Source organism: Cornus florida, unplaced genomic scaffold, assembly GCF_030987335.1.
Source record: "Cornus florida cultivar Cherokee Brave unplaced genomic scaffold, ASM3098733v1 CherokeeBrave_3.0.0_Hap2_Chr07, whole genome shotgun sequence".
NCBI classification, from domain to species: domain Eukaryota; kingdom Viridiplantae; phylum Streptophyta; class Magnoliopsida; order Cornales; family Cornaceae; genus Cornus; species Cornus florida.
Genome location: NW_026775577.1, coordinates 83,010,888 through 83,038,788, shown reverse-complemented (window position 1 = coordinate 83,038,788; position 27,901 = coordinate 83,010,888). Strand labels below are relative to the sequence as shown.

The 27,901-nt window shown below is 40.8% G+C and overlaps 1 protein-coding gene across 5 annotated transcripts in view; it reads right to left on the bottom strand.

Moving 5' to 3' along the window:
- Nucleotides 1–24,018, bottom strand: part of LOC132267350 (protein HESO1-like) — a 52,868-nt gene extending 28,850 nt beyond the window's left edge. The window contains exons 1-4 of one of the 5 annotated variants that reach the window (XM_059768510.1): nt 23,627–24,018; nt 20,010–20,139; nt 19,652–19,840; nt 8,587–8,763 (exon numbers count right to left, since the gene is read on the bottom strand). In XM_059768510.1, the coding sequence (XP_059624493.1) occupies nt 8,587–8,763; nt 19,652–19,840; nt 20,010–20,028 (385 nt within the window). In that variant the 5' untranslated portion in view covers nt 20,029–20,139; nt 23,627–24,018. The remainder of the gene's footprint in view (nt 1–8,586; nt 8,764–19,651; nt 19,841–20,009; nt 20,140–23,626) is intronic. The other 4 variants (XM_059768509.1, XM_059768511.1, XM_059768512.1 and 1 more) reach the window with 4 other exon arrangements.
- Between the last annotated feature and the right edge of the window lie 3,883 nt (nt 24,019–27,901).

Genomic DNA, 27,901 nt, shown 5'->3' with positions numbered 1-27,901 from the left:
ACTGAGGGCCTCCATCACAAACAGGAACAAGAAAGGGGAAAGCGAATCCCCTTGTCTTAAACCCCTCGAGCTAGAGAAAAAACCGGTAGGAGCACCATTCACAAGAATCGAGAAGCGAGCACTGGAAATACAAAAATGAATCCATCTCCTCCACCGATCACCAAACCCCATCCTCTCCATCAGGTAAAGAAGGAAGTTCCAATTGACATGGTCGTAAGCCTTCTCCAGGTCAAGCTTACACAAAACTCCCGGGACCCCACTGCGTAATCGAGAGTCCACACATTCACTAGCAATAAGAACTGAGTCCAAAATCTGACGACCTCCCACAAAAGCATTCTGAGAATCAGAAATGACACCATCCAGGACTTTCCACAACCTAAAAGTAAGAACCTTGGCAATCAACTTGTAGAAACACCCCACCAGGCTAAAAGGGTGAAAATCCCTAATATCCATCGCCCCTCCTTTCTTCGGAATGAGAGAAATGAAAGTGGCATTCAAACTCTTCTCAAACGAACCCTAAGCATGGAAAGCATGAAATGAACCCATCACCTCCCCTCTAACCACCTCCCAGCACTCCAAAAGAAATCTCATGGTAAAACGTCGGGACTTGGGGCTTTATCCCCGTTACAACTCTTCATTACCCTTATACCTAAAAAGGGTAGAGCGGTTGATGCTAAGGATTTCAGACCAATTAGTTTGGTGGGCTCCATGTATAAGATTATTGCGAAGATTTTGGCTTTAGGCTAAGGAAAGTTTTGGATGGGGTCATTTCGGAGTCACAGAATGCGTTTGTGGGAGGAAGACAGATTCTTGATCTGGTTCTTATTGCTAGTGAATGTATTGATGCTAGAGTCAAGAGTAGCGAGCCGGGGATTGTGTGTAAATTGGATATTGAGAAAGCCTATAACCATGTGAATTGGGTGTTCTTATTGTATTTGTTGGAGAGGACGGGGTTTGGAGCTAAATAGAGAGGGTGGATACACCAATGTATTTCGTCAGCTCGTTTCTCTATCTTAGTGAATGGGTCACCAGCAGGTTTCTTCGCAAGTTCGAGAGGGTCACGTCAGGGGGATCCGTTGTTCCCTTTTCTATTCATTATTGTAATGGAAGCTTTGAGCAGACTCGTGAAAAGGGCAGAGGTACTAGGCTTTATCCAAGGTTTTTCGGTGGGGCGTGCGCCAAGCTAGATTGTTACATCTCACTTGCTGTTTGCTGATGATACTATTGTTTTTTGTGATGCGAGTGTGAATCATTTAAGGCATTTGAAGTGTGTTTTGGCCTGTTTTCAAGTTGTAACGGGGCTGAAAATTAATATTGGAAAAAGTGTGATTGTTCCAGTGGGGGAGGTGGGAAATATTCATGATTTAGCAGCTATTTTGGGTTGCGGAGTGGAGTCTTTTCCGTTTTCGTACTTGGGTTTGCCCTTGGCTACGTCTACAAGGAGAGTTGCTATTTGGGATCCGATAGTGGAACGGTTTCAAAAGAGGTTATCTGGATGGAAGAAGCAGTACTTGTCAAAAGGGGATAAACTCACATTGTTGAAAAGTACTCTTTCTAATCTCCCTGCATATTTCATGTCTTTGTTTACGATTCCGAGAACAATGATTAGTAAACTGAACAAGATTCAGGGGAACTTTCTGTGGGGGGTTTAGGGGAGGAGTTTAAGGACCATCTGGTGAAATGGGAGAAAGTTTGTACCCCTATTAAAAGAGGAGTTGGGAATTCGAAGGTTGGATATGTTCAATAAAGCTTTGTTAGGGAAATAGCTTTGGAGATTTGGGTGTGAAAGGTCTGTGCTTTGGAGGCGTATTATTGCTTGTCGGTTTGGGGGAGGAGGGAGAGTGGATGGCTAGAGGTGTGTCTTCATCAGTAGGTATGGGGTCTTGGAAAGTTATTAGGCGGGGATGGGATGAGTTTTCTAAGCGGATACGGTTTAGAGTTAGGAATGAGCAACATGTGAGGTTTTGGAAGAATGTATGGTGTGGGGAGGTGGTGTTGGCTCGTAGGTTCCCTCAACTGTTCAGGATGGTTGAGGACAAGTTTGTTGTGGTTGCTGATTATTTTCGGTTAGAGAATGGGCGAGCTAGTTGGGATGTGCGTTTTTGCCGTAACTTTAATGATTGGGAGAAGCTGGAATTTACAGAGTTAATGGGATTAATTTATAGTCAAGGGGTGGAGGGGGAAGGAAGGGACGAGATGGTGTGGATGGGGGGGTTCTAAAGGGGTGTTTGAGGTGAGGTTATTCTACCAAAGTCTTACGGATTCATTCAACAACGGTTTCCCTTGGAAGGCTGTTTAGAGGACGTCAGCTCCACTGAAGGTGGCGTTTTTCACATGGATAGTGGTACTTGGCAGCATTCTTACGTTCGATAATCTTAGAACAAGAGGTCAAATAACAGTTAATTGGTGTTGCATGTGTAAGATGACAGGCGAATCGGTTAACCATCTCTTGTTGCACTACAAAGTGGCAACTGATGTTTAGAGTATGGTTTTGAATGTGTTTGGGGTTTAGTGGGTGGTGTTTGGGGTTGAGCGTCTTTGTTAATATATATATTTACTTATCAAAAAAAAAAAAAAAGATAGAACAAGATTTTCAATCACCTATGTTTATCCTATATACTCCCTCTGTCCCACCATATTAGATGTCCCTTTTAGAGAGTTGAATTTTTCAAGGGGACATGTAATTATAGCATTGTCCCCTTTGAAAATTACTAAAGTATCCTTTCGCATTGTCCCCTTTGAAAATTACTAAAATAACCTTTCAAGTTTTAATATTTATATAATCAAGTTTAAACTTTTTTTAAAACTTCAAGGCAATTTTATACAAGGATGTGAAATATATTGTTTGACTTTTAAGTGGACAAATATTTTGGGACAACCCATAAAGGAAAGATTGACAACTAAATTGGGATGGAGGGAGTATTATATATATACAAATATATCTAAAAAAAGAAGATTTTAATTTTAGCAACACTCTCACACACAGAGGTCTCTTTGAAACCAAGGTCGAAAAGATTGAAAAAAATCAACACTTTACAACCACAGATGAAGGATTTCTCAAAAAGTTAAGGATTAATAATCCTTTTTAGAAATTGAATGGATTCAGTTCGTTCAACGTTCTCTTAAAATAGGAATGTGAAGTAAAAAAAAAAAAAAAAAAAATTGATAAGTAAGAAATAAATAAAAAGGCATTTAAAAGGGGAACGCGTCCCTTATACAAAAGTGGAACCGGGGGCTAAGGCCCCAAAGAATCCAAAAAAATAATTAAATCATCGAAAGAGGAGCAAGAATTCCTCTTCACATAATTGAAAAGAGAACGAATGATATAAAGTTTCAGCGTCATCGTAGACGATTCCTTCCCTTCGAACATTCTACTATTTCTCTCCTTCCAGATGCACCACTAAACGCAATGTGGGACAACTCTCCAGTAATCGCGTGCACTCCTTCTCACACAACATCCTCTCCAAGCATGAATCCCAACGCATACCAAACAACCCAAGAATAAGATTCCAACAATCATGCGCCACAGGGCAATGCATAAGGATATGATCAACTGACTCACCATCTTGCTTGCATAGGCAACACTAATTAACAAACAATTTCCCCTCTTCCACAAATTATCAATCGTCAGTATCTTACCCCATACAGGGGTCCGTACAAAGAATGCCACCCTAGTTGGAGCAATAGAACGCCAATTGGTCATCCACGGAAAGTCAAAGCTATCAAAATTAGACAGACATAAGAACAAAGATCTTACTTCGAAACGACCGTGGGAAGAGGGAATCCATGTCCGATCGTCACAACCTCTGCCAACTCCCTCCTGCCAATACAACTGATCTAGAAAAACATATACCTCATCCAACTCCCAATCTTGAAAGGAACGCCGAAAATGCACGTCCTACGTAATCCCACTACTATCAAGCCGATAATAGTCAGCTACATAGGCATGTCTGTCAACTGCAATACTGTATAATCTGGAAAATGTACGAGATAATGGCTGATCACCACACCAAAGATCTTCCCAGAAACGAACGCATCTGCCGTCACGAACTTTGAATCTGGTATGAGAGGAGAAGACATCCCATCCCTTCCGGATGGATTTCCACACCCCGACTCCTCCCACAAGAGAAACTAGACGGGTAGACCAGCCGCCACCAATCTCTTCCCCAAACCGACATGAGACTAGCCTTCGCCAAGGACGATGTCTTTCCCTCCCGTATCTCCACAACCATTTAACCAGGAGAGCTTGATTAAAAGAAACCAATCTTCTAATACCAAGACCACCCAACTTCATGGGCTTGCAAACTTGCTCCCATCTGACAAGATGAAACTTAAAACTCTAGAAAAAATATTACAGTGTTACTACAAACAATGTTGTTTTAGAGAGGAGGGGGGGGGGGGGGGCTACAAAATGTGATGACCTAGACAAGAACCATGGGAGTAAGGAGGAAAAGTAGACTAGTCAATGAGATATGTGATGAAGGTAAGTAAACCATTTGTCTTATGTGTGAGTTCAGTTCATTATCCTTGGCCTTGTGCATATGCAAAGGGCTCTATTTATAGTCTCAGCTTGCTGCTCGGTCGCCTGACTCTTGAGAGTTGCTTTTTGGATCTAGAGCCTACCAAGCTAGGCCCGTCATCATGACCCCTCTAGGTGCAATAGGGCTCACATGGTTATTTGGCTCGAGGAGATGCTACTTTGCATTAAATGCATCCCCTTAGAAAGCGGCAGTAGCTGAGCGGATTAAATGTGATTGTAAGTGTTACAGTCGAGGCATGTGGTTTCATCTCATTGACTAGGCCAATAGGCCCCGCGAGCTCTAGCATCTCATCCTCCAAACCCTTCCAGATTACCGGATAAGAGACATAGGCCCTCAAGACCATCTTACCTTGGTCTCGAGATGGGTCTATTCCTTGTAGGAGGTGTCCCTGAGCACCCTTATGCAGGTGCCACTCTCACGACTGCAAGGTGGTCTTGCAACATAGTCTTGCTGGAAGAGAATTATGATCGCGTTATTCAGGAAAAAAAAAAAAAGAATTATGATCGCGTGCTCGAGCTTGACCAGTGCCATGCTGTTATGCCACATGGATCTGTGGGAGATCCACCCCCTACAAGCCCTTAAAACAGATGGGATAATAAAGGATTTGTAATCAAATGGTATCTCTTTAATTTGTCAGAGGCGTAAGTTTTCATAGTGTTAATTATGTAGGTGTGATATTTGTCATGCAAAAAAATAAAAGAAAAAATAAAATCGTACGACCTGAAAGTATTCCTAGTGATCAATGACCTGATTTGATAAAAATATATAAATAATGAATTGATACTTTTATGATATAAATTTAAGATAGATTCGAATAAATAATAATCCTATTCTATTACTCATCAAAAATGATAATACTCCTATCCTATTAGCTAAACTTTTTCTTAATAAGTAATAATTAAATAAAAAGGCGTTCAAGAGGAAAACGCGTCCCTTATACAAAAGTGGAACTGGGGTCTAAGGCCCCAAAGAATCCAAAAAAAACGATTAAATCATCAAAAGAGGAACAGGACTTCTTCTTCACGTAACTGAAAAGAGAGCGACAAATATGAAGTTTTAGCGTCACCGTGGACGACTCTTTCCCTTCGAACATTCTACTATTCCTCTCCTTCCATATGCACCACCAAACACCACTTCTCACACGACATCCTCTCCAAACATGAACCAAGTTCTTAGAAGAACGAGACATTACCCAACGCATACCAAACAAACCAAAAATAAGATTCCAGTAGTCGCTCGCTACGGGGCAATGCATGAGGATATGATCAACTGATTCACCGTCTTGTTTGCATAGGCAACACCAGTTAACAAAACAGTTACCCCTTTTCCTTAAATTATCAATTGTCAGGATCTTATCTCATACAGCGGTCCATACAAAGAATGTCCCCCTAGTTGGAGCCATAGAAAGCCAGATGGTCTTCCACGGAAAATCAATGATATCAAAATTAGATAGACATAAGAATAAGGAACGAACTTCGAAGCGACCATGGGAAGAGAGAATCCATGTCAAATCGTCACTACCTCTGCCAACTGCCTCCTGTCGATACAACAAATCCAGAAAAACAAATACCTCGTCCAACTCAATCCTGAAAAGAACGCCGAAAGTGCACGTCCCACGTAATCCCAATACTATCAAGCCGATAACAATCAACTACGTAGGCATGTCTATCAACTGCAACACTGTATAATCTGGGAAATGTACGAGATAAAAGCTGGTCACCGCACCAAAGATCCTCCTAGAAACGAACACATCTGCCGTCACGAACTTTGAATCTGATGTGAGAAGAGAAAGCATCCTATCCCTTCCAAATGTTCTTCATTTGTGGAAGTAAAATGACCTCTCCCTCTCTCTCTCACACACACAAACACACACACACACACATATATATCATGTAATTGTGTGTTTTTCATCTCTCTTCTTTTTTTATCCGAAAAAAATATATCTTAAATTTATATCATGAAAAGTAGTGATAGTCTAAGTTGGAAAGAAATAAACACTGACCAGCAATTCACCTAAAGCAACTGGTTCAGTCTCACTATTAGTGTACATAATATTATTAAATACATGAAAAAAAAAAAAAAAGGAACATTATTACGTCTATATGGTGAAGATAAGTTTCTTTTCAAATAAATAATAATAATCGATAATATTGTGTTAGGGATGAAGCAATAATTTTATGTGTATGGTTATTCGGAGTATTTGAGAGAGAGATGGAGAGAGAAGAAGAAGATGAAGAGTTTAGAGAGAGAGAGAGAAAAGAATACATACCACGGTGGTGAGAGCAGTTTTGCCGGAAACGAAGAGAAAGAGGTCTGAAGTGGATTGTGTGGTGAAATAGTTAGGAATGATGTAGGAATAATGGTTGTGTTAGGGATGAAGCAACAATTTTATGTTTATGGCTATTTGGAGTATTTGAAAAAATAAGATAAAATACATAAATAAAAATAAAGACTTTAGAGAGAGAGAGAGAGCGAGCGAGAGAGGAGTATGTACCACAATGGTGTGAGCAAGTTTGCCGGTGACAGGAAGAGAAATAGGCCTGAAGAGGATTATGTGGTGACATAAGTTATGAATAATGTAGGAATAATGATTGGTTAATTAGTAGTTAATAGAGTTTGAGAGTAAAGATGATATATAATTCTTAGTACTCTGAATTTTGAAATAAGAGTTTAGAATTATAGTTCATATAGAATTCTTTTTTTTTTTTTGATAAGTAATAATAAAATAAAAAGGAGTTCAAGAGGGGAACGCATCCCTTATACAAAAGTGGAACCAGGGTCTAAGGCCCCAAAAAATCCAAAAAAATGATTAAATCATCGGAAGAGGAACAGGACTTCCTCTCCACGTAACTGAAAAGAGAGCGAAGGATATGAAGTTTCAGCGTCGCCGTAGACGACTCTTTCCCTTCGAACATTCTACTATTTCTCTCCTTCCATATGCACCACCAAACACAACGTGGGACAACTCTCCAACAATCTCGTACACCACTTCTCACACGACATCCTCTCCAAGGGTGAACCAAGTCCTTAGAAGAACGAGGCATAACCCAACGCATACCAAACAAACCAAAAATAAGATTCCAGCAATCACTCGCCACGGGGCAATGCATGAGGATATGATCAACTGACTCTCCGTCTCGTTTGCATAGGCAACACCAGTTAACAAAACAGTTATCCCTTTTGCTTAAATTATCTATCATCAGGATCTTACCCCATACAGCAGTCCATACAAAGAATGCCACCCTAGTTGGAGCCATAGAACGCCAGATGGTCTTCCACGTAAAATCAATGATATCAAAATTAGATAGACATAAGAATAAGGAACGAACTTCGAAGTGACCATGGGAAGAATTCTTAGGGGTGACGAATTTTGATAAAACTAAATGATTTGAAACTCTTTACACGTTTAATAATGGCATAGATATATCAAAACCATATTGCAATGGTTAGTGTCAATTTTAATAGACACATCAATGGAGAAACTGCCCATGCCTTCTTCAAAAGAATAAACCACCCTCTCTTTCAGTAAACATTTTGACATCAGGTTAGTAATTAGTAGTCCTCAGTTTTACTAAATAATTTTCATCAATTGTTACAGTATCAACACATCATTAACTCCATGGTATGAAGAGAAACTGGACATGGTTTTCCCGAATTCAATATTCTAACAACAATTTTCTACTCATCCAACGAAAGATAAAACATCTATCTGTTTCAAGTTAAATTTTTTGGTGTTCTATTGACTCTCTTATAAACTTATGGAGTATTGGCCAGGGATCATAACTCCTTACTGTAGTCAGTCATCACTGTTTTTGCTCTAACGTGGTACTTCCACTCCAAAATTGCTCATGAAACTAAATGATACAAAGCTTAAAACTAATTATCCAAAAGTGTCTTAAGCATATAAAGCAAATATAAAAACATCTTTCTTTACAAATATTTGTTATATTAAAACTTTAAAACATAAAAAATAACTTATTTATCAGAAATTAGCACCAACAAAAGGAAAAAAAAATATATTTATATAATAAAAGTTGAAAATTACTTTGAAGCGCATATAACTTTTTCGCAAACTTTCGAAGAGTTTGAACCTTCTTCTCTCGAGGGAACTGAACTACATTGTCACAGAAATTAACAGACAAATCAAGATCACTTTTAGCACTGAAGATATCCATTAAGAAAGAGCCGAATTCCTCCACAAGAGGAAGGTTATCGGATTTGCCTGAAACAAAAATAGAAGGAAATTATAATTAAATTTTGCAAAAGTGAACACAACTCCAAGTGAATTTGAAATAAGCTATGAAAGAGATAATTTGCAATAAATAGCACATCAAAATACAAAAATGAAGCATAATTTTCTAAATACAGGAGAAACAATAGATAGAATTAGACTTTGTTTTATTTTTTGAAGAAACTCTTGCACAATAAAGAAACTAAATGCAGCACCAGTTTCTAACTTTCTAGAATGGGGATCCCCAAAAATCCAAAAGAAAGGAGCCTAGTAACATGCAATTCAGGATCACAACCAATCAACCCAGCAAACTTCATTAAGATATATTTAAACATATACAAATAAATATGTTAAATGAAAATCTAGTTGGGATCTTGCGGTGTCGCCAAATGATATTAAAGCAAGACATGCCACTAGAATCTTGTTTGTGGGTTACTACTTGAGAAAATAACTATAAGACACAAGTCCAAAGATAAAAACATTGAGTTTTGGTGCCACTGACAGAAGTTCAAGCTTCAGAGCAGTAGCTTCTTTGTGAAATAGAAATATCGAAGGTTAGGTCTGTCTCGAATCCTCCCTCCCTATGATCCTGCAGTAGTGGGACTAGAACAGGACAAAGATGAAAATATTTTAGGAATCAACCGAAGAATTTTTTTCTTCTTTTTTATTTTCCTACAACAGAAGAATTTCAATAGTAACTTGAGTGGATAGAACTGGGCAGAGATGAAATATTTTAGGAGTCAACAGAAGAATTTTTTTCTTCTTTTTTATTTTCCTACAACAGAAGAAATTCAATAGTAGTAACTCAAGACTTATGTAATACCCTCACGAATTAAGGAGGTAGGTGTCAAGTACAAAATTGCTACTAAAAACTGTTAAGGTATGCACAAAGAAGACGAAATAACAGAACTTCCAAAAAAAGAGGAGGAAGGGGGGGGGGGGGTGGGGGAGAGGGGGGAATAAGCTGGAAAAAGAGTTAAAATATAACAATATCCAAAGGGAAAAAGGAAATATGAAAGAAGCTAAGAGGGAGGTAGACACATGTTGTCCACAGAAATTTTACATGTGTTATAGAAAATGAGGATATTTAAGTTCTTCCATGCTAAAGGCCAAACCACTTTCACAATACAAGACAAGCAAGTAACACTTTTTGAAGCTGTCAAACACAAGCAGGCATGTATAGTGCTACAAATATTTCTGATACAGCCATATATTCTATGAGCAGTACCATGTAAAGGCCCAACAAATCATGAAGCTTCTCAAGCACGCCTTCTGTTTCTTCTTTATTTTCCTTTTTTTATGATTTTCTCTTTTATTATTTTGCACTACTAGCAACATCAATTTCTTTTTCTTTTTTTTCATAAGTAAGATTGTATTGAAGTGCACAAAAGGGAGACGCATCCCATAAAAGAAACACGAGGCCAAATGGGGCCTCTAAACACTCAAAGAGCCAAAAATATCAACAATTTCCTCTACAAATTTACAATTTCTCCCTAAAACCGAACAAAAAAGGATAATAGAGAACTTAAGAGTCCCAATAGGAGTCTCCTTTCCTTCAAAAGATCTCCTATTCCTCTCTAACCATAAGCACCACCAAACGGATAAGGGCGAACCCTCCAATAATCACGAACTTGGGCCCCACTGTACACCCTCTCCAAGCCTCCACCAAAACTCTAAAGGACCTAGGCATGACCCAATGAACGCCAAAAGTAAACCCCAACTATCACAGTATCACGAGCCCCAGGGCAATGCAAGAGGAGATGATCCATCGTCTCCTCATTTCTTTTGCACATGCAACACCAATTGACAACTACCTGTCTCCTCCTCAAATTATCCAAGTCAAAATGCTACCCGGCACAACTGTCCGCACAAAAAAACACCACCTTAAGAGGAGCCTTCGATCTCCAAATCATTTTGTTACAACAAATGCAGCGAACCAAGCAACAATTACGTAACACGACAGAAAAATAAACACACCACACAAAAAACACAAAGATTTATATGTGGTTCAGCCGCAAAGCCTACGTCCACGATGGATATCCGGCGAAAGTCTTCACTATATGTAAAATCGGACATTACAAGTTTCAACCCCTCACTCTCTCTGTGTACGATTTTCAATCTCTTTATCATACACTCCAAACCCTAAGCGCCCTTATATATCGGGCTACAAGAGTACTAATTAGGGTTCTCGTACCAAATTCGGGCCACAACATCACACGTTTTTCATAGGAAAAAAACCCCTGGAACATCTAAAAGGCATCTATAAAGAGATCGGACATCAAATCGACCCTGGGGAGAGGGAATCCACACCTTATGATCAAGACCAACACCCGCCACCTACTGGCATACAAATGCTCCAAGAACCCAACAGCCTCCTCTAACTCTCAATCCTGAAAATGCCTCGAAAAGAGCACGTACCAAGTGAATCTCCCACTAACGAGCTGATAGCAGTCAAAAACCATGGCATGCTTGTCCGTAGCAATCCTGAAGAGCCTGGAGAAGGAGGATGCAAGAGAGCAATCCCCACACTAAATATCATCCCAAAATCTAATAACCGTACCATCCCTAACTCCGAATCTGAGATGTTTAGATAATTCATCCCACCCCTTCTGAATGAATTTCCAAACCCCAACTCCACCCAGCCTTCTAACCTCACGGGAGCACCATCCTCCTCAATCCTCCCCGAATTTGCAAACAATCAGTCTCCTCCACAATCTTTTTCTCTCCACACCAAAGCAACATCATTGTTATAGCAATAGAGTCTCATCTCCAATGTCGTCATCTTCTGTTTAACTTTGCTCAACATAACACATGTATCTCTTCTTCTCTTTGGGACATTCCTTCTCTTTCCACTAAGCTTAGATCTCCTATTTTAGAACACTTGGAGGCTAGATCTAAGTAGACGGGTATTACTGAGGAGAAAATCTGTTGAAGAAAGGAAGTGTGGAAAAATCTATGAAAAAAATGGACCTCTTGAATGACAAAAAGATAAACCATAAAATATGTGCATCTAGGAGCTAAACAGTTACTATTTTGGTGTAAAAATATTTGAAACTCAAATAAACAAAGATTCACATTTTAATGAACACTACGGAGTCTTAACCATCTACATAAATGCAAATCGGCAGATCAATTAGTCAAAAATGCATTGTTGTGGTCCAAAGTCATGCATCCTTGAGCTACAACTGAACAGAAAATGCTTAGATCATTCCCAGTTTCAAAGTCCCTCTAATAGTTGTAGATACCAGAAATGTGATCGTTGACCACGTGTGTGCTGACTAGCTAATAAATAATTAATCATTAATTCATTTATTTATTTATGTTAACTTTTCAATCATTTCTTCCTTGGGAAACCCCCATGAGATGCCTCCTTTGGAGATGCCCCGCCCAAGGATGCCCCGTCTAGGGATGCCTTGTCGCTTGGGCCTCACCCTAGAACCACACAAGATGCCACCTTCAAAGATGCACCGCCTAGGGATGCCTCGTTGTCTAGGTCTTCCTTAGGAAAGCCCCACGGGATGCCCCGTCTAGGGATGCCTCATAGCTTGGACCTTCCTTAGGGAACCCCTACAAGATGCCTCCTTCCTAGATGCCCCGCCTAGGGATGCCCCGTACTTTGGGACTTTCTCGAGATGCCTATTTTAGAAATTCTCTAAAACCTTGAGAAGGCACCCCCTCTGGTTTCTCAACCATGGGGCATTGCTTCTTAGGCCCTCTAAAAAATACTCACAAATTATCTTGAACTTCGAAAGAGGATTCTCCCACTCAGGGCCGACACCGAGCCTTATGTCCTCCTTGGAAAATTCTTCATAATTTGCAAGGCCAACACGAGAAACATCAATTATGTGCACGTAACCTTCTATGAAGCTTAGTGTGCAGGGGGGATAAATGTAGATATCGAATATGCGTGCCCCATGTGACTCTTGTCACATCACCAATAATGACCTACTTATCTAAAAGTCAATAGGTCAATGCGCAAATTACGTGGCACATACTACGTCATCTAATCATACAGAAGACCAAAGACTTGAAGACATGAGTTAGGAGCAAGACTCGATGATTTCTAGGATCCGAGGAGGTACTTGGTTTGGTAACCTAACTTGTAGAGAGAGAGACCATTTGACTCCCACGTACCCCATCCCATGTGCCCCATCCACACCCTATCCTTGTCCCCCATTACTTTATATTCTTTTCCTTTTGTTATAATAATAAAACTCAGCATGACATCACCCACCCTCACTGATGCAGGACAAGAGACCAGCCCGAATAGTTGAAACAAATAAGAGTTATGGCTGAAAGTTCAAATGAACAGAATTGGGATTCAGGAGGGGTAGGATTTGAAAATAACAAAAGAATCTATTGGAATTGCACCAACAGGGTCTAGGCATCACACCTAGGGAAGGCATCACACCCTCATATCTTGTGAATCACTCACAAAGAACGTTGAAAGACTTTTTTTATTCATTCATGGTCTGCCTCACCAAGTTTACATCATACCCTTCTTATAGCAATTTATGACCCTTAGATTACCCCATAATTGAAGTAATCAAAAGTTAACTCTAAAGCATAATAAAAGTAACCAATACTGACTTACGCAGTTTGACCATAATTGATGCAGTTTCCCATAACTATGCAGTTTACCATAATTGATGCAATTTGACCAGACCCCCCAATTATGCAAAACTCCAAGCGGACCCCACATCCTCTAGCATTTGCCAGATTAAGGCTTGAGCCTTAGAGCCCTCCTTGCCACACCTTTTATTGATGCAGACCATTAAGGATACTTTAGTCAGGATTCAGGCAGTATGCCTTGGAAAGTGCCTTGAAGAAAAGTTAAAAAGTCATTCTAGTTTTGTGGTAATAATTAATTAAGCTTTGGAATAACTAAGTGTTCACTTAGGGAAGTGGTAAAGTGCATTTAAAGCTGTGTGGGAATTCTAAAAGTCTCTCTAGGAGATGTCAAGTGTCACTAATAGTAGTATTATAAAAGGGACAGCCTCTTTATCTGTTGCAATGAAGTCCTATAAGATATTATCAGATTTTCTACTTCTATAAGGCTTTCCACCATATTTCCCTTTAGAAATCTAGGCTCCGATGGTGATCGGAGTATCTTTGGTCTTGCTTACTGTTGTAAGAAGACTATTGTGCTTCATTTATACACTTTAAAAGAATGTTGCCACTATTCTTTACCACTCACCCTAAAAAAGGACGCACCCCAAAGCCATCAATGGGAATGAGAAGTTAAGGAACCACCATGTACACACTTGAAGCTCTCTTGTTTTCTCTCTCTTTTTGCTCTCTAACCCATTCTCTCTCATCTCACCCAATAAACCTTTACCAAGGGAATCAATGGTGGACTTGCACACTGTCGTCCTCTCTCTCTCAAGTTTGCATGGGGTTTCACCTCTCTCAATCCACCTTGGATATTTGAGTAACACGTGATGTTATATATGTATATATAGAATCTACATCTTCATCGTGGCATAGTTTCATAGTGCTTTTGCGCCTTTGTCGCGGCTTGGCATCATAGTGCCTTCACCCCTTCATCGTGGCATGACGGCATAGTATTTTCACCCATTAGTCACAGCTTGGTGTCATGGCGCCTTCACCCCTTCATCGCGGCTTGGCGTCATAGTGCCTTCACCCCTTCTTCACGGCTTGGCACCAATAGTGCCTTCACCCCTTCGTCATGGGGCATCGCAGTAACTTCATCTTTGCTTCATTGTGTTGCCTTCAACTACGCTAGCTTTATCACGGTTTGACACTCCCTATTCCCCTCCATCTACCGCGGCCAAGCACCACGACCTCTCAGGTCCGTCTTGCCCCCTTGCCTCCGCCCCAGAGCGACCCCCTCCGATATATCCCCTTTGCTCCTTCCCAGGGCAATCACTTCCGATATATCCCCTTTGCTCCGCCCCAGGGTGACCCCCTCCGGTATATCCCCTTCGTTCCACATCCAGGGTGACCCTCTCAAGTAACTAGGGTTATAAATGAACCAAATGTTCGGCAAACAGCTCGAGCTCGAGCTTGACTCGTTAAGAGTTTGGTTCGTGTTCGTTTGCTTAATAAACGAACCAAGCTCAAACAAAATTTTCAAGCTCGTTTAATAAACAAACCAATCTTAAACAGCCTCCAGCTCAGCTTGTATGCTCGTGAACATGTTCATGAACAAGCTTGTTAATAGGCTCATTTTTTTTTTTTTTAATAAATAAAGATTTTATAAAAAACGCTCAAAAGGGGAGCGGATCCCAAGAAAGATACAAAAAATCAACAATCTAGCTTCATAGGAAAACACTTGGAAAAGCAAACCCTCCCCCCCTTCCACCACCTCTCCCTCCAAACCTGGACCCCCTATTCCTCCTTTCATACGTGATAAAATCATTGGGACTTTGCATCACTATCTCCCCCCTCTCCTCCAGAAACCCTACCTTACCACCCACCTTTTCCTTAAAATGAGAAGAGGGGAAGAGTCAAAAGGAACTGAAATTGAAAATATACCAGGATCGAAACCCGATTGCGAAGATGCCACCCATTTCTGTTTATCTTTTCTTGACCACTTTTTGCGAAGAGCGAGAAGGTTAATCTTTTTCTTAGGTAGACGATGTCCCAGCACCGGATCCTTCACTCGCCGATCAACCTTGACTTTCGCATTAATCAAACCAGCAGCACAAGAATCACTGTTATTTCTCATCAACGACAAGGGCTCAAACCTATTAGACACCAACCCAGATCCAGAACTCGGCCCACTATTCAACCCCGAAAGTCCACCTATTGAATCATCTCTAGAAGAATGGGCACTCGGCCCACCAACCACATCACAGGAAGCTAGCACATCACAATCCAAGTCCAAAGAATCAGACAAAGGCCTTTTAGAAACTGAAGTAGGCCTTTTAGGCCCATCAAGCGGCCCAACAGACCCAGGCAAAACAATACTAGAAACAGGAGCCCTTTTATCAAGTCCACCTTCAAGCCCAACTAAAGGAGCCGAATTTGAAATGTTCGTGGGATCAGCTGTTCTCCACTGGGAACGGATAAGGCCTGAGCGCCAACCACGTGGAAAAACTGGAAACCTCCCCCTCCCACACGCCTGCTAAGCGTGAAAACCACCTCATCGTCTTAATTGATCCCACTACTGCACAAAAGGCCGACGACTATTTCCGGCGAGACCTCCGCCCCACTGCAACTTCCGAGACCCTTCTTGCCGTCGGCGATTCGGCAAACAAGAAAGCCCGTCCTTTCGATTCTGATTGAAGATCCTTCTAAAGCACTCCGAATTGCTCTCCATTTCTTCCATGCCTGGAACTCTGCCATACCTTTTTTCCGCATGGATTCCCACCGCAGCCATACTTTCTCCTTAAGCAAGTGCGAACCATCCCCTCCTTCCAAGCTATCTGTCGTCGGAACAAGCTCGGGATGCTTTTCCTCCCAGACATACACCTTATAGCAGAACTGGTCATCATGAATGAACACAAACGAAGGGCAAACCTTAACATCAAATACAGTGATTCGAACTCTTTTAGCGTCCAAAGCTTCATCAGCATCAACCCAAATGAACCCTCCACAAAGATCGCCAACTGTCACAAACAGAGCATGGCTCCAAAGGTGGAGAGGAAGACCATACGGCGTCACCTTTTTCAACCCCTGCTCCTTCAACACCTCCGAACACTCAACCCTAAAACTCCAAGCTTCCAAACAAAGAGATGTCGTTCCCCCGTCACGGCGACCCCCCTTGAGAACTCGAGAAGCTTCCGCCGAGGAAGGAAACCGGAAAAGCAGTAAAGAATCCGGCAGAGGCGAGACCGTCACACCAGAGGAGACCTTCCAAGCACGCGAAGCCCAAGCTGCAATTTGAGCCCCATCACCCACTTCCTTATCAAATTTCCCAACCAAACACGACCGAAGGTCTTCTCTTCTTCTTCGAACCGAATCATCATCCAAGAAAATCGATGGGCCTCTATACGGATTTGCAGATCTAGCAGACCCACTTTGGAACAAGCGTGGCAATCTAGCAACTTCCAAGAAAGAGCGTTTGGGCTCGTGAAATTTATATTGATAATTTTATAATTTTATGTTTTGAAGGCTCAACCCACATCTAATTTTTTTTTCCTAGTTGGTACTCACACACACATCTCTTATGAGACTTGAACCCCTGACCTCCCTTTGGAAAGTAAGAGGCTGATACCGCTAGGCCACATCTAATAAGCGCATTAAATATTTAAATTTTTTGTTTTAGATGTAAAACTCGGCCTAATCCAACCCAATCTATATTTATCATTCATTCATTTTACAACAAAAACCCAAGCCCATCTATCGAGTTCAACCCAAGCCCATCTATTACTAAAGTCTAACCTAGTATTATCATCTTCACTTTTTGTAAAATAATCAGTAGCCGCCGTAGTAGCAGCAGCACAGCAACACCCTCAGCGTCAGCGATCTGCCAGCGAACACTAGAAACAACTTGATCGTCTGTCTTGCTCTTGCTGTATTTTTTTCATCCAATCTCTCTCTCTCTCTCTCTCTCTCTCTCTCTCTCTCATCCCATGGGGTGTTTGGATCTGAGTATAGACGGCGTCACCGATCGTCCATCACTGTGAAGACTTAAGATCAAAGCGTAAGTATCGACCGATTTCTTATATATATATATATATATATATATATATAAGGAGAACGCATATGTGGAATACAGTCTAACAAGCTCGATTCGAGCTGTGCTTGAGCTCGTCAAACAGCATCAAGCCAAGCTCGATCATGCCTGAGCCAAGCTCCACCGAACTCGAGCCAAGCTCGAACAAGACTAAAATTTGCCATGCCGAGCCGAACCTAAACACTCCAAAACTTCGCTCGGCTCGATTACAACCCTACAAGTAACTCCCCTTGCTTCATGGAACCCCATAGTAGGGCTCTCCCTCTTATCCCCTTGCCTATTCAAAGCAGCTCAAGAATCTTTTCCATCAGACTTTCACCTAGGCCGTTAACTTTGGACACTTTTGTTATACGCCTACCATCTTACGGGTGACGCCTCCATCTTACTCTTTTCGATGAAACACACATCAACAATAGTTACAATAACAAACAGACATGAGATACGATAAAAAGGTTGACAATTCAACCGACTAAGTAGGCCTCTCATTGTATTATGACTACAAATTCAAATATCATTTTTTATTTCATTTGATTATAAAGTTTGTTGTATGGAATGTGTGTAGAGTCAAAAAGCAGAAAGTAAAATGGAGTCGATTGTGTTGGACTGGTTGCAGACCAAGGGTTTCAATGGGAGTTAGTATCATTCTACATAACAAAAATTTCTCCTTTGTGAATTTGCAGAAAATAGGAATTACATTAACAGCTATTTGTCATAATTGCTTTGATAATGCAGACACCAATGATCATCTGTTCTGCAATTGTGTGTATGCTTAAGATATTTGGAATATCTTGTTCAATTTGCTTCATTTACAGTGGCCGAGAGTTATTTCTATCAGTGAAATTATACTGGTTTGTGATGCAAACTAGTGTACACCATACCAAGTCTAAGTTTCTGGGTGCAATTTTTGCTGCTACAATATGGAAGATAAGGATAATGAGAAACTCAGCTCTTTATAATGGATTCAAAGATGATGCTGAATATGTAGTTCAATCCATCATTTGGGATGTGCTTGCATATCTCAATATTACATTACAAGACTTGATAATTGTTTTTTCATTATAATGTCATTCAAGTTGCTGAAAAGAAGCTTGGATACGCAAATGGATTGAATTCAGGTTGACATTACTGGTTTTAATTTGGGCTGGGAGGTCAAGACACATGCACTCTTTATGTTTTTGTGACAAGATTGTTCAAGTGCAGCAATTGGACAGTCTTCAGGTCTTCATAATGGGCTTATTTTTTTTTTTTTTTTTTTTTGATAAGTCATAATGGGCTGGTTTTTGAAGTTAAAGATCAGTAATCTGTTCTCTGGTTTTTAGTCTGTTTAGGTTTTGTTTGTTGTGCTTTGTAAATGGACTTAGTCCATTTTTTTGGTTTGTTTTGGAGGTTTGTCCTCCGATTTGTAATTGTACTACTTTTGCATTATATATAAAACAAAAATACCCCCATTCAGGAAAAAAAAGATTATAAAGTTGGTTTTACAATAAAATTGATACATAAAACAGGTGTTTAACACCTCTTGGTTTAACCCATTGAAATTAGTGTTTAACCTTTAACTAAATTATAAGAACATGATCTGAGTAAAGCGTTAGGCATTTCAATGCCTTGAGTACATCTTGAGAATTGTTGGAACAAAGTTTTGATGGAGTTTTATTGAATGAAAATTTAAGAGAGGGCATCTGGCTGTTAAAAGATACGTGATCAAATTAAGCCATGAATGCTGCATTGATTCATTGAATAGTTGCCAATAAAATGACATTATTGGCATGTACCAGATCCAAAATAAATAAAGAAAATGCAGGTTGAATTCATGTGTAACAATATGTCATCTACGAGCAAAGAAGGAAAAAAGCCAATGCTTAAAAGTTGAAGAACTAGTAAATAACAGCATTCACATTGTAACAAATTCAATAGTGGATTAGCTTAATTTATTTAATGGCAATATTTAGATAATGCATTCTCAGCTTCTGTCCAAGTATGACCCTTTTTCTTGTAAAATCTATGGCCAAGAGTGTTACATTGAAAGAAAACTAACTATAGATAGCTGAATCATATAGCCTGAGAGGTCAACTAGTTAAAAAGTTATATTTAAACACATTTCTTCTAATAGGCTACAATAAGCAGAGTCCTCAGTGAACCAACAAGAATTACAGTTACAATAGAAGATTCAATTATCTATCGCTGCATGTTTGCTTTGGGGAGTTGGCATTAGTAAAGTTAAGTGCAAGAGATTACCATATATTTCCTTTGCTATCTCGTTGAATATACGAACCAAATCTCTTCGATAGTTATAGTCTCTTGATTTTGGAAGGCGGGTGACATAAACATCATAAAGTAGTTCATCAAATTGAGATATACATCCCGGGGTGACACTATTCTTTTGTAATTCCTTTAATTCAAGTTTCCTTGCTTTCTTGCGCAGGACTGAAAACAAAGCCAGAGCATTCGAAGAATTACTATTTCACAAATCAAACCATCATTCATACAAAAACATTTTAGGACATCCAGATAATTTTCATACCAATGCACCATTATCATCAAATGTTAGTGAGAAATAGATAAGACATTGAAATGAGAAGTAATGATCACTCACCTTTTTCACCTAATCCCATGATTTAGAACCTACAAGTTGGTGAATGACGGGACTTTAGCTTAAGGGAAGAAAAACATTGTCCACCTACCTCTACAAATAATATAAATTCCAGTAAATAAGATGGTATTGCCTATCACCAAATCAGCAAAAATAAACAATATTAGTTCATTAAGTTCAGCATTCAAAAACTTCATAGCAGGCAGTACGGATTTTACAAGCAAAATAAACCAGTGAAGAGAAGTAACCACTTCACCAAATAATAATAAACATTACGGTTATAATTAAATATATACACTTATCAATCATGCTATGCAATAGTTCCACGTTCTACAGACCCAAAACCCTGATGGCTTCATATGATGCTTGACAAATAGAAGTTACTGAAGAGGCAAGACAATATTGATAAACTCTTATTTATATTTTTTCACTCCCTCGGTGAGGAAGGAAGAGAAAGAGAGGAAAGGAAGTTTTAGATTGTTAATTGCTGTATTTTAGAATGAATTTTTACCATATTCTAAAAATGTGTACCAATAAAAAAATAACTAGGTATAAGTGTTTAACAGTAAACAGTAACTTTATCAAGCTGCAAGGCACTCTAAATAAGCAAGAGCATTAACTATTTAAATAAAGAATGGTGCCTTGAAAAGTCTCTTTTTGTTTAATTAAGTCAAAGTCCATCCTTGTTTCTATAAAAGTATTACTAGAGTTTCGAACTACTAAGTGTTAGATTAGGGAAGTGATAAAATGTTATTGATGCTGTGTGGAGATTCTTAAAGTCGGCAGGAGTCATTAGAAGTTCTATTATAGGCAGCTGATATTGGCACTCCAATAATGTCCTCAACACTCCATTCTCCTTTTTTTTCAAAAAAAATAAATTACAAAAAAAAGTCCCTAAACAGAATGCTTAGTTTCGAACTACTAAGTGTTAGATTAAGGAAGTGATAAAATGTTATTGACGCTGTGTGGAGAATATTAAAGTCGGTAGGAGTCATTAGAAGTTCTATTATAGGCAGCTAATATTGGCACTCCAATAATGTTCTCAACGCTCCACTCTCCTTTTTTTTTCAAAAAAAAATAAATTACAAAAAAAGTCCCTAAACAGAATGATTTGTTCTGTACAAACTATTGTACAAATGAACATTGGGTCCGTGTATTTCATTGAAAACGTTAACTGCTACAACCATTTGGCAACACAGCAAAAACACGACAATAAGTTTGGGCACAACGAAAGAGTTTGTGAAGATTGGCTCTGTATTTATAAGAGTGAACTTTCTCCAAATGGTTTACGTTCATACACTTGTGAAGCCCTGATAGCCTTTTTTCAAAGAGGGTGCATGTGGAGACCCGTGTGTGGGCTCGAATTGTTGTGGATATTTGCATTTTCGTGTGGGAAAAGCTTTAAAATGGAGAAGAGTCTTTGCATTGTAGAAGATGGATTAATAATTTAGAATGTAGCTTAGTTATGAGGGATTGGATGAATTAGGGAATAATAAAAGAATATTGGTAGTTCTGAAAATAGATAAGGGGTGTGTGTGTGTGTGTATTCCTTTTAGTCTCTATGGCTAGAATTTGGTGTCAGTCAAACTCTTGTTTTAGATTGAATTAATTCACAATTTTATTTTTTTTTTTGATAAGTAAATTGTATTAAAAGCGTTCAAAAAGGGGAACGCGACCCAAACTATACAAAGACAAAACGGAGCCTATGAATTCAAAGAACTCATAAAGTCAACAATCTCCTCAAGAGAGGAGTAGTCTCTCCCCTGACCCCAACAAAACAAATTACAAATGATAGAAAATTTTAACACCCCAACGGAGGATTCCTTTCCTTCAAAAGATCTTCCATTACGCTCTCTCCAAAGGCTCCACCAAATACAAAAAGGGATCACCCTCCAAAAAACTCTGACTTGAGCCCCCACCCATTGGCCCCTCCACATATCTAACAACTCCCAAGATGTCCGAGGCATGACCCAATGAATACCAAACAGGCCAAACATCAAACTCCAACAATCATGAGCCACAGGACAGTGCAACAAAAGATGATCCACCGACTCCCCATTAATCTTGCAAAGACAACACTTATTAACAATGATATGTCTTCTCTTCCTCAAGTTGTCCAACGTCAAAATCTTACTCCAAGCAGCAGTCCACACAAAAAAGGCCACCCTAAGAGGTGCCTTAGACCTCCACACCGTCTTCCATGGGAATGAGGTACCATGAAAACCAGAAAGGCACACAAAAAAGGACCGGACCTGGAACATCCCCTGAGAAGAAGGCACCCAAATCAAAGAATCTGCCCCAGACCCCTCCACCTCCTGTCCGTAAAGAAGAGCCAAAAACCCAGTGACATCATCCAGCTCCCAATCCTGAAAAGCTCGCCGGAAACGCACATCCCAAGACAACCTTCCACTATCAAGGCGATAATAGTCAGCAACCATTGCATGTTTGTCAACAGCAATCCTAAAAAGCCTGGGAAACAAAAGGGCCAAAGGCCTATCATCACACCATGGATCCTCCCAAAACCGGACAGTTCTTCCATCCCGAACTCTGAATCTAATATGTTTGGAAAAGGGGTATCACTTTTGAGAGAGAGAGAGAGAGCAGTGAAACCTCTATTCACAATTGACTTTGGATACCACTTTTGAGGGAGAAAGGGTTTTGAAAGCTCAAGGTTTGGGTTAATTAAAGAGAGAGGAATGTGATAAAGTTTTGGGAGAATTGTAACTAATCATACCATTAAACCAGATTCTGATCTAGATAGGACTCTATTTTCTCTAACTAGCATCCACACACAGTAAAGATAGGGTGATTTCACCGGCATTTAAGGGCAATTATGGCATTGGAAAATGCAAGAACAAACCATTATGTGGTATAAGGACTTTTCCGTAATTTCATTTTAGGAAAAAATGAAAGTGGATCGCCAGTGCCCATATTATACATTAAAACACTTTCTGTTTAATGTGTGTATAGAACTTTTAAGCATACCAGTTTCAATAGATAAAAAAACAGATTCATACCAAAAGGACGATTGAAAATATATCCTTAGCTACTGTAGCATGTAAAAGAAATTCATTTTTGTTTTAGTACAGTTCCCAAAGACCTCCTAAGTGAGTAGAAATAAAACAGAAACATTATTACATGGAATTTCAAAAATACTAGTATGCAAATGCATATATGGGCATCATTATCAAATTTTAAACCAACACTTAGCACTTAAACACACGCACAAACAAGTGTGTGTGTATATATGTGAATGTGTCTGTACACGACATGAACACTCGTTTGCTGTTTCAAAATCGACAAAGATGAATGTTACAGTGATGTATGGCGTTAACAAAATGTGTTTATACACACACATACGACAATAAAATAATTTTAGATTCAGGTCATAAATTGTAGCATCGCATAAAGTGACCTATAATTGCAGCACATACAGCAAAAACCCTAAATTCGAAATCGAGTCACAACCATAAACTATTAAGAGAATCGGAAACGACTGGAATTCAACACACTATCTATCTATCTATATATATATATATATATATAAACACACACTATGTATGCACACACACGTAGATTTATGCATATACAAGGAAGAGAATCTTGGGATGTACTTGTACCTCGTAGGACCAAACGCTGTGTGATTTTGGATCATGACATATACGAGCAAAAAGAACGCAAGTATAGAGAGAGTTCGGAAACGGAGTGGGGCCAGAACGATTACGAAACTCATAAAGCGGGATGAGCAAGCTGTAGATAGGTTAGACGACGAAGAAAGGGGATTGCAAGCTAGTAGGAACCCAGCCACGCACGGAACACTTTCTATAGATAGATCCTCCGCCGTGTCACTCTACCACGAACCCATGTTCCCCCGGAGTCTTTCAATCCTTCCCTATGTAATAGGGAGCGATATTGGTCCTATGATCAGAATGGGATGATAGAGGCCTGCCCTAGTCAATGACACCGCTCATTGTATCAGATGTGGCTCTTCGACCCAAGCCAGAAACATGAGCGAAATGTCACGGGTTAGGTTTAAGCACCACTCTAGCTGTTTACTTTTACTTTCGCAAATACTTAGTCAGCATAACTCCTGTACACATCTTAGCCAACACACCCTCCTCATGCGTTTACTAGTATTGTAGTGGCCCTCGCCCACTCCTCACTTGACTTGCATATTCACACACACTAAGACACTTACGTTAGTAAGGAAATAATAATTCTATTACTTCAAATAATATTTTGTACAAGGCTAGCACTCAAATTCTCTACAAGGCTCTCAAGACTCACTATAGGACTTGTTGCCTACAAAATGAAGTCCTACTCCTATTTATAGGTATCTCCATCCCTAATGGACAGCTAGGTTGCATTTCAACCAACGGTGGAGATCTATTCTCTAGAATCTTTTCCCACCTTCTTCATACATCCATACATATCTACAAGTATCTATAACATTCTAAAACTCTCCATACTACTCCACACAATTCTGGAGAACTCTAGAATATACTACACATATCTAGAATCTTCCACACAACTCTAAACAACTCCGGAAAACTCTAGAAATGCAATTCGCCATGCAGCGTCCTCTTCAGCATCTGCGTGTCGCCTGCGTGGCATAACCTCCATAGGCGAGGCATGACATTCTCCCCCACCCATTTCCGTAACGCCTTCGTCACAATTTCTTCAGCTGACCTAGCCTCTCGCAGGTCATCAGCACTTACGCATATGTCCTTGGCCCAAACGTATGCACCCCCTTCGGGAGATGTGAGGTCCTCACGAGCTCCATCGTGTTGACTGCCACTTCTGGACTCTCCTTCCTGCCCACGAGCGGCACCATGCATGCGGCCTTGCCTTCCTCGCCTCCAAGTATCATCAACACACCAAGGCATGGTAGTGGCGCGGCGTTGTTCCTGTCCATGAACTCCAGCCCCAGCACCATGTCGTGGTCGTCCATCTCCGCAACCTGGAAGTCGGCCTTGCCCTTCCATCTTTGCATGCATAGTTCCACCTCCTTGCACACTCTACTCACGCGTGCCTCCTCGGAGTTGACGGCCTTGATCCAGCCCTCCGTCTTGCGCATCTCCAAGCCAAGTCGCTGCGCCTCCTTCGGGGTAATGAAGTTGTGTGTGGCGCCCGTGTCTACCAACGCTTGCACGGCTTTGCCACCAACCTGCCCATCCACATAGCGCACCCCAGCTACCTTCTTTGCCTTGCCCTTCTTCTTGGTGTCATGCGTCATGCTACTCAGCATCTACATAGCCCCCATGCACCTATCTTCATCGCTGCCCACATCGTCCATCTTGCCCTTGCCCTTATCCTTTACAAGGGCGCTCATGGTCTTCTTATTAGGACAATGTCACAATATGTGCGGCCTTTCGCACAAGTAGCACTTCAGCGGCTCCCACTTGCCCTTGTCGCGGCTTTCCCCTTTGCCACTAGGCTTGGACCTCTCTCCATGGTCCTTGCCCTTGTTATGGCGTGGGCGTCTCTGCTCATCGCTATGTTCATCATCACTAGACTTGGGCGAGCCCCCTTTCTTGAAGCGCCGATCTCCCTCACCTTTGCCGTGGTCCCTCCTGGGAGATGTGACCCTCTTGTCATCGCGCCTAAGGTCTTCAAGGCGCAACATTATAGCCATTGCGGATGCCAAGTCTCTAGGCTCCCTCCTCCTCAACTCTGTGGCCACCCAAGACTGCAACCCATCTATGAACAAGCACACGTGTTACCGCTCTAACATCTCTGGGATCGCCAGCATCAAATTGGAGTATTCTTTCACATACTCCCTTATGCTGCCCTTCTGCTTCAGGCGCCTTAGGTTGATCATGGCGAAGTCCTCAATGCACTCAGGGTAGAACTACCTCTTGAGCTGCCTCTTGAACTCTTCCCATGTGTCAACCGCTCTTGCGCCTCTATCGGTGAAGCGCTGCCTCCACCATAGAGCAGTAGTGTCCGTGAGGTACATAGTGCCTGTCTGCACCTTCTCCTCATCGTCCTCGATTTCCATGCACTCAAAGTGCCGCTCCATGTGCCAGAAGAAGTTGTCAATCTGGCGGGTATTCCTTGCCCCATCATACTCCTTAGGCTCTGGCGCCTTCTTCTTCCTTGGCTTCACCACGACCTCGCGCGCCTGGGAGAACTCCTTCTTGCACTCGGCAATCTCTACGTGTAAGTTGTCTACCCGATTATGCAAGTCCCTTTCCTTCTCTCGCGCCTTGTTGGCGATGCCGTCAATCAGCTCATAGAGCTCCGCCATCATTTTCTTGAGCTTGTTACACTTGGTCTCCGTATAGAGCAAGTGTGTGGCAAGCTTCTCCTCCAAGCTCTGCGCCAAGACGTGGACAAGCTCTGCGCCAAGACGTGGACTTGGTGGTCTCCTCCCCTATCCATGTCTACTCCAACAAAGCTCCCTTGACGAACCTGCTCTGATACCAGCTGTCACGGGTTTAGAGTTTCAGCACCAAGATGTTGCTTTTACTCTCACAAGTACTTGGTCAGCCTAACTTCCGTACACACCTTAGCCAACACACTCCCCTCGTGCGCTTACTAGTGTTGTAGTGGCCCTCACCCACTCCTCACTTGGCTTGCACATTCACAGACACTAAGGCACTTATGTTGGCAAGGAAAGAACACTTCTATTACTTTAAATAATGTTTTGTACAAAGCTAGCACTCAAATTCTCTACAAGGCTCTCAAGACTCACTCTAGGACTTGTTGCCTACAAAATGAAGTCCTACTCCTATTTATAGGCATCCCCATCCTTAATGGACGGCTAGGATGCATTCCAACCAACGGTGGAGATCGATTCTCTAGAATCTTCTCCCACCTTCTTCATACATCCATACATATCTACAAGTATCTACAATATTCTAGAACTCTCCATACTACTCCACACAATTCTGGAGAACTTTAGAATATACTACACATATCTAGAATCTTTTACACAACTCTAGATAACTCCGGAAGACTCTAGAAACTCCACTCGCCATGCAGTTGCCATGCAGCGTCCTCTTCAGCATCTGCGTGTTGCCTGCATGGCAGAACCTCTATAGGCGGGGCGTGACAGAAAGCTGAGCTATGACTTTAGGGTGTGTTTGGTATGGTTGATTTGGAGGGATAGTGAGAAAAAAGAAAAGAGTGGATAGTGTGAGGGTGTGTTTGGGTAGGTTAAGTGGAGAGATGGGGAGGGGGTAGGTTAAGTGGAGAGATAGGGAGAGATCCCTCCCTATCACTTGTTGGTTTTCTTTCCCAATTTGAGAAGATAGGGAAAGAAAGGATAGTGGAATAAGTTGCAAATTACTAATACCAAAAATACCCTTTAGAAATCAACATACTGAAATGTAATTCCATTTATGTCCCCTTAACTGTACCCTCATTTCCATCACTCTATGTTGTTGTTCAACACCATTTCCAGTAATCGCCTTAAAACTCTGTTCTCTGCGGCTTAATTTCGCCGGAATCTGACATCAACTCCGTGAATTTCACCGGAATCTGAGTCCTACTTTGCATTTTCTTGGATTTTCCTAGAAAATTTCCTGACCACTGTAGTTGTTTATCCAAACACACCCTTAGTTATGAGTTCCACCAATTCTTTCATTGATTCATGAAGTTTTGCGCTGAAAAGACTACACAGCACTCGCTTATTCTCTTATTGGCATTGTGGTTCCGCGGTGGCCCAAGAAATTAGAAGAAATTAACACGCGCTTATCTTTTCGTGTTTTGTAATCGAGCCAGACACTTGATCTTTGCCTGTAGATACCGTATGGGGCTTTTCTTGCTAGAGTAAAATAAATAAATTCAATAACCATAAAAGACAAGGAAAAAGTTTGCACGAACGGGCTTGAATGGGGGAAATGAAACGAGTGGATTGGAAGGGTTGTATGACCCGAACCTGGTAAATG